The sequence below is a fragment of the Cebidichthys violaceus genome, unplaced genomic scaffold (assembly GCF_023349555.1).
Source record: "Cebidichthys violaceus isolate CVI_PGR_0920_01 unplaced genomic scaffold, fCebVio1.0.p SCAF_8, whole genome shotgun sequence".
NCBI lineage: Eukaryota > Metazoa > Chordata > Actinopteri > Perciformes > Stichaeidae > Cebidichthys > Cebidichthys violaceus.
In genome coordinates, this window is record NW_027176964.1 from 16099896 (window position 1) to 16111536 (window position 11641).

An 11641-nucleotide genomic window follows, 5' to 3' on the forward strand; every position below is an offset into this window, starting at 1 on the left:
TAGTACTCCCAGGTCATCACTATTTGGTCAGTGTGTCATTTTCTTTATAATATGTGTGAAAAAAATGATTGAAAAAAAAAGTCAACTTGTTTCTTTCGTTTTCTTTTTTATTTAGAACACAAATGTTTTAAGCATTGTATCTTTGTGATATAGTACATTTAAAATAAAATTATTTGAAAACAGTATATTTTAACATTAAATATAGGTGACATGTATGAAGGGCTTCGTCAGCACAGGCTGTGCTGAGTGTCTTTTTCTTAACCACCATCAGTTTTAATTTTGTTTTTGTATTAGAAACAATGCAGTTATTGAAATACTATAAAACACTTTCTATGCATAACAAGTTTTTCAGACATTTTTCTTTTTGTTCTTGTACAGTAGCTCACTTTTCCACTCTTGATATTCCTGTAACTTCACTGTGAGCCTTCAGGTTCTGTCATTTTCAGTCGGATTTATCTCACCAACTCTGTGGCCTGAAAACAGAGGCTGTGGGCTTGAATTTAAAACGTGGTTGCAATACAAAAGAAACATGATTCTATGTATCTTTAAAATGTGAATAGTGATACAGAAGAGAGGTGCTCCCAAATGTTGACAAAAACGGACTCAAACCATGAGAAATCTGAGGTAAAAGTTGTCTTCATTAGAAATGGATTCAACACTACATTACTGCATAAAACAAGAAAACAGTCCGTCCATTTGGAATTGTATTTCCAAAAAAATGGGACCATGTAAAAACAGAAAAAAGTAATAATATCCAAAATAATTAACTTTTTTCATCTGTCCAAACATACACAATATCGCCATCATTGAGCAATATTGTACTTTTGGCCAGTATTTCATTGAAAAGAGTGAAAGAACATCCAATGTACATACACATACAGGTCAGTGAACTCTAAAAAGGTCCCCGTTGGCTTCATGAAGCAGCATGTGTGGCTGTCAGAGAGCTGTCTTGGTCAGTCTTGAGGGTCGGGGGGTCCGCGGGCAGCAACGCGACCTCTACCATGCTTAGCCCAGTGTGAGGGACACTAGTGTTCATAATGTGTCTCTGTAAATGTTTGATCCAGTCCTCCTGCACCGACAAGGGACCCTGGAAGACGAGGTCACAGAACCTGTCGAGAGAAGAAGAGATTGAACATGATAGACCAACACGCAGTGGTTCTGAGCCACCGCTTAGCAGCACGTCTAGGGATAGGAGTACTGGTCTGAGGCTGGTGGAACCACTTTGATCCACACTCAAATTATTGGATGCCGTGAAAACCTGTACAGACGGTCATGTCCCCTGCAGGATTAAATGGAATAACTTGGTGTCACCAAGAGGTCAAAATTATCATTTTAATAATTTGGTTCATGATCAAATACCTGCAAAACTAATGACATTTCCATATTGTTATGATTCCATTGCTGCACATAAACAGGAGAGTTTAAAGGAGAAGACCAGCCAAAATCAGAATTGTTTTTTGTTTTACAAATAAAGTGGATTTGCCAGATTTTGCAGAAGCAAAATGACCACAACAATTACTCGGGGCGACAGGGCAACAATCACTGTTGGACTGCAGATGCAATATTATCCACCATTTAAAAAGACTATGAGTATACTATAAACAAAACACAAGCATTACCTGCAGGTGAGCCTGTACATTTCCTCTGGAGTTTGTGGTAAGGGCAGTGTCTTCTTCTTTGAGCCAGGCCTTGAGCGTTGCCTCCTTGCTTTACAGTCGAATGCTGAAAGACAGAATTAACTTCATTACTTCACAGCCCTACCATACATATTAAATGGACACAAAGTATATGATAACCACTAAAAAAAAAATTAGGCTGTTGTTCAGTTTGGATGACTGGACCTTATCAGCCTTCACACTCATGTTTTCGCCTTGTGACAGTGAGGTGAATGGTCTGGCTCTGTGTGTCTTCTGTGTTGGCTCACACCAGTGTAGCTAAGACACAAGGCCCCAGATATAAGTGTGATGATCAGTGACGGAAGGAAAGGTAGGCCCTGAAAGCTTTCTGCCACGAAGAGGTCGCTCCTCCCACACATGCACCCACCAAGCTCCACAATTAAAATCTTTGCAATATCTTACTTGCTGACGCCCTGCTGGATCCTTACCTTGGGGATAGACACAAATAACCACTGGTACACTAATTATAACTTTAATTTGGACATCACAACCTCTTGTGGTATCTGGCCCCACAGACAGCTTCGGCTAAAGCTTTGTTGAGGTATAAGTCTGAGATTTCTGCTGACATACCCACACAGTGGAGGTGAATGGATTTCATTTGTCAAAAACCAAAACAGTGACCAGGTTACTCAGGTACAACTGAATAGGCAGAATTTACCTCCAGCGATGAAGAGTTATGAAAACTGTCCTGAGTAACTGGGACATTATTTCTGTAAAGACACACTGCTGTTTACCTTTTCCTATTAAATAAATATAATTGTTCAAAGCTTTGAGCAGGACATATAAAATATACGTGTTTCAGAAGAGGATTTATGAAAATCTGCAACTTTCTGCATAGCAACTTAAACTAGCAGTAGGATGAACTGACTCTTCATATGTGAATGTGAATTCGCTACAATAATAATTTAAATACTGCTGTTGGACTGCTCTCGTGGAATATTTGTTTATTTGTTCTTGGATCAATGATATTATGGCAAGTATTCCTGGCACTAACATGGCTCTTTAAAACAAATCTATATCAGTTAAAGGTAACCTGTGGATGTTTTGACCACTAGTAATGCTGTTGAGCAATGTTTTGTTTGAATCCCGAGCACACAAGTGATGTGGCACATCATATTACTGCCAATGGTTTCATGCTCTTCCACTGATTGACAGTAAGTGGTGGTAGAGGAAGAAGAAGAAGACCGCTAGCTAGACAGTATGAACAGAAACAACACAGGTTTTGACGTATTAAAAAGATACTGATTTATGAGTAAGGAAATCTATTCCATTACGTATTCAGGCCTCAAGCTTACACAAGACATGCGTTGATGAGAAACTGTGAATGTAAACATAACTGTGGTTGTTTACATAAAAACATCACAGGTTATCCTTTAAGCAAGTTGATATAATGCATTTCTGTGCATTATATCAACTTATATCATTTATTTCTGTGCGTAAAGGTTGGTCCATGTGTGTGTGACATTTTGGGCCAGTTTTGACAAGTTTCCCAGTCTGAGAATTTGAAGAACTCCAGAACTTTCTGTCTGTTCAGAAACAGTTAATAGAACTGTTAATAGAAGTTTTAATTAGTATGAGTCACTGCTGCAGCAACAAGGATGAGAACCTTCACTGGTTTTCCCACCTTCCAAACATTAACAATCATGTTAATTGGAACACATAACCAAACCAGAGACAACACTATCAGGATTGGATCCTCAGGGTCAAAGATGGAGGCAACATTTACTTCTGCACAACAAGCCCAACGTTTTGATTTGCTGAGCAATGGCACATACTATTTTATAAATGAATGTGATTTAACTCACTATACCAGATTGCTACTATGCTCTTAAAGTGGATGTTTTCATTGTCTTCAACTTAAACTGTTGCTTATGACACTTACTGTTTCCCTCAAGTAAGGCATTCCTTTTTCGTTTTGTGTATGCCCGGAGGTGATTAGACAAGCTAACTCCACTGTGGAATGTTGCATTGCAGTGGACGCAAACCTTCCTGTTGAATTCACCTTTCTCTGTAAAAAAGACACAAAATAAAAACAAAAACAAATAAGTGAAATCATAAATATCATCATGCTTATTTGTTCCATTTGTTTGACAAGTTAATCATTCCTAAAAGTCGCACAGTGTAAGATTAAACAATATATTTTAAAATGTCTTTGTTCCAAATAAACTATGAAAGCACAATTTCTACTATTCCGCTATTAAGGTAGTGAAACATGTTCATCAGTTTAGGCCACATAATCAGAAGGTATTTTGACAATGTCATTCTATGCCTTTATGCTGATGACACCTTACTTTAACAACACATAAGATCTGATGATCAGTACTCAGATATTTGCTCAAAACAGCTGCTGCAGATGTTAATCTGGAGTAAAAGTAAAAGTTTTGATCACCTCCCCCGAGCCTTTAAAAGCTGATGCAGGATATTTTTAGTAGATGGTTGGCTTTTATATGTACAGGTGAGGTTGTCACTTGTCTTATGTTAATTTTTTACTTTTTATAACCTAGTCTATACACCAACATGAAAAAAGGTACTTATTGCATGTTCCAATGTTATTCCAGACACTTGGCAAGCCAATATTAGCTTGGGAGAGAAATTGAATCAGCATATACTATGTTGACATATACAAAAAAAAGAAAATTGTACACAACAATTATTAACTGCATTCTTTATGTATCATGTAAGTTTTCTTGTTTCAAGTTAAATACATTTTTGTGTTGCTATTAGATTGACTATTATCATATGAGAGATATTCAACAGTTTTTGACAATGAATAATAGCAAGGGGATAACAGGATTCTGAAAGACTGTACTAAATTAATCAAAACATTGGAGAATTCGACTTCTAGTCTTACCTTCTGGTTACTACTGAGGAAGCTACTTACCGCATAGCGAATTTGGCAGTGAAGATGCAAGTCTTGATCCTGAACTGTGCTCATTGTTTGAAGAAACTGCTAACATGTTTCTTGACATGTGAGAAGACCCCTTTATTCTGCCGTCTTCCTGACACTTCCTCTTCTTCAGAATTCCTATCAAGGCAGTCGTCCCCGAGAGTGAATTTTTAACATCCAACTTAGTGTCTAGTTGCTTTTTTTCAGATTCCATTTCCACTAAAGAAAACGTGGGCATCAGTGCTCTGGCATCAGCGCAAACGCTTGGATAAGAACTACTTTTTGGGATTCCAATGGGTGACGGCGTGAAGCGATCAACGTTGGACACCTTTGGTGAAGCACCATATTGGAAATGGTTCCGTCTCTTTCCCAGAATTTGAAGTGCTCTCTGGAACTCCTTCTTGTCGCGCATCAACTCCCGGAGTAAAAATAAGGGGGATTTGTTTTTTGTTGCAAAACTTTTACCAAGCTTTTTGAGGTGGCCTCGTATGTGGTTGGACTGTCCAGTCCTGTTATCAAATGAGTCCCCACACAACGGACAGGAGTGAATGCTCTTAACAGTCTCAGATTCTGACTCCAGCTGTAACGCTGAAAAAAAACAAAGAAAACTTAAACTTAAACAATACAAGTACAACCTTAAACACATTTGAACTGTTTTTAAGTACATATAACAGAAAACTACAGTTCAAAGCTTGGGTTGTATTTTCGCTGCCTTGTCCATTGGTTGAATTGGTAGTGAGAACATTGAACTCACCAAATGATTTTGAATAGATGGCTAAAAAGAGGTTCAATGGGGCAACATACAATCATGCAAGTTGATAACAAGACAAGTTTGTCCAGAATAGTTACAATTTCATTTGGAGGTAGAACCGAAAGTTAGCACACCAAGAATGTCTCTGAACAATCTTTCACTTTGTAGAAAAAACAAAGCGTGCACGACTATGTTAAGTACATTAGGTAATAGTTGACTTAAGATGCCAGTCTGTAAACTGATGGACAATAATAATTTTACTGTTAGCTCTTATCTTTTCATCAAAGAATCTGGGTTTGTTTACAACCTGTATGATTGTCTGACCGCTTGTTGTTTGTTGCCCTAGTGGACCTTATTTTTAGAGCTGATGCCACATTCTAAAATCTGAGCAATTACTTGTTAAGTTTATTGCTCAAAAATAACATATGGCACGTATGGCCAGAGTCATAAAAATATAAGCCAAGTTGCAAAAAGCATAGATTCCCTTTAATAGAAGAACATGCAATAAGTACCTTTTTTCAATCTCCGGAATGCTGAAATCTTTCGTCGAATTCGTGGCCTTCTGTCTTGAGATGCCACTTGCTCAGGAGACACTGCATGGCGTGCATTGTAGCTCAGTCCGACCCTATGAAGATGCCCTCGGACATGATTGGACAATCCAACACCCGATTCAAAGACTGCAGGACAGTACGGACAGTTCTTGCGGCCCGGTTCCAACTCCAAATCAAAATCCTCTGTGAAGTCTTCACTCAGTGGTATTTGGTGGGAGTCAATGGTTTCTTGGAAGACTTCCGTTTCTATGCATTCTTCTTTGATTTCAGGGTCGGTTTGGTCTTGCTCTTCAGTCTTTATTTTCTCAAATAGCCTTTTAGATGCCTGCAGGGCACCCCTCATGGACATTCTTCTGCTATAGGTATAAATGATGTTTTGTTTTTCTTTCTTGATACCATTGTCAAAAAGGTCAGAGTCCGCATCTGTATCTGTATCGTTAAACTGGAAAATGTCTTTTTCTTGATAGTCGGACAATTCTTCTTCTTCTTCTTCTTCTTCTTCTTCTTCTTGGTTCATTCTCTTGGGACTTGGCAGATGTTTTGGTAAGATGAAGCATGACGCTTGGTCAGAGGTGTTGCGATATGGGGTGGACATCTTCCTTTTAGACGGTGACTTTCTGACTGTTGACTGATCTATTTCGGCGGCATTGGATGTCATCATATGGCCATTAGGAGATGAGGCTGAATCTTCAACCTTAATAGTCAATGTTCCTGGCAGCTGATCAGAGTCATCAGTGTCACCTCTGGAATCCAGAACAGATGTTCTGAGATTATTGCTTTCCTTCCTCTGTTCTGGAGTTTTCTTTCCATGTCTTTGTCGGGACAGGAGAACATTTATGGATTTGTCCAGCTTTGACTCTGTTAGTTGAGACTTGAGACCTCTCTTAATCTTGCTATTTTTGAATAAGTCTGAAATGTCATTGGAGTCGCTTGGTGAACAAGCTCTTTTGGAGGGGATCTGATTTTTTATAGAGATTTTAGATGTAATCTCTGCATCTTCTACAGAAGCTTTAGTAGTAGGCACGTGCTGCTCCTTAGATGGTTGTGCATTTTTCTCACTACGCTGTTCAGCTTCGTTTTCCTCTAAAGTTTGTTGATGGCGGCGCAGAAGGTGATTCTTAAAAACACTTTTGCTAAAAGCTCTATAAGAACAAATGTTACAGGAGAAGATTTCAGAGTCATCATCATCATTCTGGATTTGCTTTCTAACAGTAATAACAGTATGCTGCATAATGTTATGTCTCCTAAGATCCGTCTCACTCAGTGTCCTGAAGCTACATTTGTCACATCTAAACTTTCTCTTGTCCTTCTCGTGTGTTTTCGCATGTTGCACAAATGTGTTTGGGCAGTTTGTAACAAATGCGCACTGAGGGCAGAACAGCTTCTTTTTTTCCTCTTTCTTCTTTTCATTCCCACCTTTGATCTCAGTAAGTCTTGCCGTTTTGTCTTTGTGGATGGACATGTGCTCAATAAGTGAAACACTTAGTCTGAAGGACTGTCCACATTCTCGGCATATAAAAGGCTTTGGCGAGATATTTGGAGAGTCAACATGAGACTTCATATGACGATGCAAATGATGCTCTTTCTTGAAAATGAGCTTACATTTTGAGCAAGGATAACATGATGGCTTCTCCTCTGAATGAGAATTGATGGTGAGCCTCCCCTTCAATGGTGAAAGCCCATGACCTATACTGTTCTCATGAGAATTTCTTGCAGGTGCATTGTAAAGAATTTCCTTGATGGCCTTTACAGTTCCATTGGGATACGTGGGAACTTTCCCCGTTGGTGACGACTGTGACGGGGAGAAACTTCTTGAATTTCTGACTTTCCTGACAGGAATGGAGTCTACTTGGTCTTCAGCATCAGACAATTCCTCAGATGACTTGTGGCTCAGTTCAGGGTAAAGGTCTTCTGAGGGATCCACCATGACAACCATGTCCATTTTCCGCTTTCTTCTCCTTTGGCTGTTGGCAGAAGAGACTTCATCTTTAGGCTCCTCACCAGGTGAATCGCCATGGTTCTCCCACAGAAACTGCATAAACTCTTTGTGAGGGTCCCAATGAAGGTCACTGGTGCTACTAAAAGGATCCAATGAGTTCTCAGGTGAGTCTGCATCAAAACCCCAAATTCCTGCAGTATCAATTTCCTGCACAGTTTTTAGTGGGGTGATGCTCTTTGCTTCCTCTTTCTCCGTGGAGATGTTGTTGAGCTCATGGGCTTGTGTAGCCTGATGCGAAGATGGTCCATTTCCCAGGCCAACCGGAGACAACATATCTGTGTTTGACAGAACATCTAGAACACTGTTTTGTTTCAGAGAAGGTTTGCCGAAAGAATCGGTGCAACAGGCTGAATCTTGTGCCATTCTCACTGGCTCTTGCAGGAGTGTGAGGGCATTGATCTCAGGATCTGCATCTTTGTCGTCTTCATCAACACCTGTCAGACATGACATTTCAGCTGCCATGACCTGAAAAAGAAAAGTAGATCCTTCTTAGATAATCCCTGACCCAACGTGTTTGACTACAAAACCAACAGTTATCACTGTATCCTAAGAGTTAAATGTAAACCTTTATCACTTTAGGCATAGCCGATCAGAGATAGCCGTTCTCTGCGCAATAACTGACCTGGGTAAGGTTGTTGCTTTTCCATGTTCAAATTATAATAATCAAATGAACGCCTTTGTAATATTCTTGTGCCTACGGAATTTTGCCTTGATAGTTTCAGGGTTGTACAGCTCTAAAACATTTGTCATGGAGCCACAAATGATTGTGAGATAAACAGTAGTCAAACGGTGTTTGTGTTACAAAGTAATCTACTAGGAATGTGTACTTGCATGCATTTGATTGGTTACCGCAGCGCCTTGTTGTATAACCCTGCGTTGTTTTGTTTTACACTGGCTCCCTGTAAGAGCTCGCATCCAGTTCAAGACTCTGGTGCTAGCCTACAGGGCAGTGAAAGGAACAGCTCCTTCCTATCTCCAGGCCACCGTCGAGCCCTACGCCCCCGCCCGACCACTTTGCTCTGCGGCCTCGGGGCGATCAGTCGCCCCGTCGCTCAGAAGTCCCTGCGGCCGATCGACCCGGTCACGGCTGTTTTCTGTCCTGGCCCCACAGTGGTGGAATGAACTCCCCACTGACGTCAGGACAGCGGAGTCGCTGCCCATCTTTCGGCGCAGGCTGAAAACTCACCTCTTCAGGAAGTGCTACCCTGAGCCTTCCACTTAGCACTTATTGTATTCACACTAGTTTGTTGCACTTATTGTATTTGTATTGGTTTGTTGCACTTATTGTATTCGTTTGTTTCTGCACTGTACTTTTGCTCTGCTTCATGCTCCTAGATGCTTGTGTAAGCAAGGAGATGCACTTATGACTTCTGGTGATAGTAGTTCTCTTGAATACCTACGCTGAATACACTTATTGTAAGTCGCTTTGGATAAAAGCATCTGCTAAATGACTAATGTAATGTAATGTTTTGCCAGAGCCCTCTATGTCACCGGACTGGCTCCATTCAAAGGAATGAATTGGCGCTCAAGTCGATCTCAATGGGGCCTTTAAGAAAATCTCTACATTTTTGACACTCCATGATCCCAAATCGCCACCCGAAAATGTCAACTTTGGACGGAAGATATCTTATAATCGAAACGGGTACATTGCCATGGCTTTTTCTTTTAATGTTTGTCCACCATGCGAAATTAGCTTCAAAGCCTGGCGCTCTTCCTGGGGGCTTGGTCAGGCCATGTAAGTCCTCGAGCGTGTGCCCCACTGGATAGCTAAAACCGACTGCTCAACACACTGCTCATACGGCGGCAACCCCTAAAACAATGCAGTCCCAACCCAAGACGTCGTCACAGAAGTGTAGCGCCCACCCTTTGGTTATACCCCAGGTAAACACCAGCCCCTTTCACACACACTGCCTGTACAAATCGGGAAGGTTGCGCCGTTCTTCCGCGTCGCTGTTCAGTATGAAAAGGTACGAAGGCGGAATGAGGGGACGGAGTTGTTCTGCCGCTGAGCCAGCAGCGGAGGTAGTCACAGAGCTGAGCCGACATCTGTGTGAAAAGGGACAGCAGGTGCGGCGGAGCGCTGACACTGTTGTGTTTTAAACGTCGCGCCTCTTTTTTGCTCCCGCGATGCCAGGGTACATCACCCACTGAGGTGGCATTGGCGGACGTTCTTTACAGCAGTATTGCAGAATCTCAGTGTGAAAAGGGATACCGATAGCTCTGTCAGCACTGTTGCTGTTGTTTAGAGCGTTGGTGCTGTTAGCACTGTTAGCTTCTAGCGCTGCTAGAGCTGCTAGCGCTGGCTCAGCTGCCACCATGTTGAGAGCTGTGTGGAGGCAATCCCTCAATCATAGATATGCTCTTATTTTGGAATTTAGCACATTCAACAAAATTACAAGGGGTATATTTCACTGTTCTCTGACATTTTATCGTCTAAGCGATAAAGCAAACAATTGCCAGATTAATCAAGAATGAAAGTAATGATTAGTTCAAGCCCTAAATGCCCTTTTAGCATGTTTTAGCATATGTCAGAGGTATACCAGTTATATTTGGGCTTTCATAAGTCCAATATTAAATGTTACCTATGAGCTACTGTTAGTTCTTAGTTGTTATAATGTGCTTTTTTTTTAAATGTAAAACTAAATTGTCTAGTTACTTACAATGTCTCCAGAGTTATCTTCCTGACTCATACAGCATTCATTGAATACAAAATAAATATGGCTAAAGGTAATAGACACTTGACACTTTGCTAAGATAATTAATTGTGGCCATTTACAACGCTACAAGGTCGCAAGAGTGAGAGGTCTGGGATTTTGAAGGGCAATAAAAGTGTCATACCAAGTGAATGCTCCCGTGGCAGAGAGAGGTGTTTATAACATTTACACAGCAGCAACAAAACTGCAAAGACATAGACCTCGGCAATGGCTTTTGATGAGCGGTTGAGGATTTTGTACAGAGTTACAACTTTCAACACAGTAGTTTAGTTATATACCAACCCACAGCAGTTGGGATGCGCTTCAAAACGTGACTACATACAGAGCCTATTCGATCATTTATACCATGTCCTGTAACGGTATCATTGCATATCTTCGGCGTTTATGTCACGCTGTGTTGTTGGATGCTGCTCTTGCTGGAGCTGCAGACCATTCCATAAGACTGTACCATAGCAAAACCTATTCCTGAGGCTAAACTATAGCTCATGACAATCGTCCCTCGCTACTCACTACACAGACATCAATAAAATGATGAAAAACAAACAAACGTTACCTCTGAGCGGTGCGGATGGAGACAGGGCACAATTTAAACGCTGCATTGAATAATTTCTTACTTTCGTCTTCCATCTATTTCACAGTCGCCATTTTCCGTGGTGGTCTGGTGTGGGACAGATCATTTATTTTGTAAGGGTAATCGTACATACAACTGGCTCTACCGTAACAAAACAAAGACTTCCCCCAATGATTGCGTTTGATTGCGAAACGTTTTTATAAAAGATATAGTTAAAAGGTTACGCAAATTATTGACTCGTACAATATTGTCGCGTGATGTTACGAGTCGGCGCTATGTCCCCCCCGAAATATTTGAAATGGTTCATTCCAGATAGGAGGCATAAAAAAACGGAGTTAATGACCATCTCCTTTGAGTAGCAGATTTTTTTTTAGGTTGATGGCGGTTAATCGCCGTTTTAATTGATCAAATAAATTGAAACTTCAGTTACTAATTGTGTTTTAAAGAAAACATTTAGTTTTTACTATGTAAACCTGTCATTGACGCACAGAT

General features: G+C 40.6%; 1 protein-coding gene across 2 annotated transcripts; it reads right to left on the minus strand.

Moving 5' to 3' along the window:
• Positions 1-100: 100 nt before the first annotated feature.
• znf644a (zinc finger protein 644a) lies at positions 101-11419 on the minus strand. 2 transcript variants are annotated; one of them, XM_068737648.1, is made up of 6 exons: positions 11193-11419; positions 5827-8329; positions 4558-5151; positions 3559-3684; positions 1620-1722; positions 101-1109 (listed from the first exon to the last, which is right to left on the minus strand). In XM_068737648.1, exons 2-6 carry the CDS (start codon positions 8324-8326, stop codon positions 914-916), a joined length of 3519 nt encoding a protein of 1172 aa, XP_068593749.1. In that variant the 5' UTR covers positions 8327-8329; positions 11193-11419; the 3' UTR covers positions 101-913. The 2 variants fall into 2 exon arrangements, with proteins under 2 accessions (XP_068593749.1, XP_068593748.1); XM_068737647.1 differs by having other exon boundaries at positions 11132-11419.
• Positions 11420-11641: the final 222 nt, after the last annotated feature.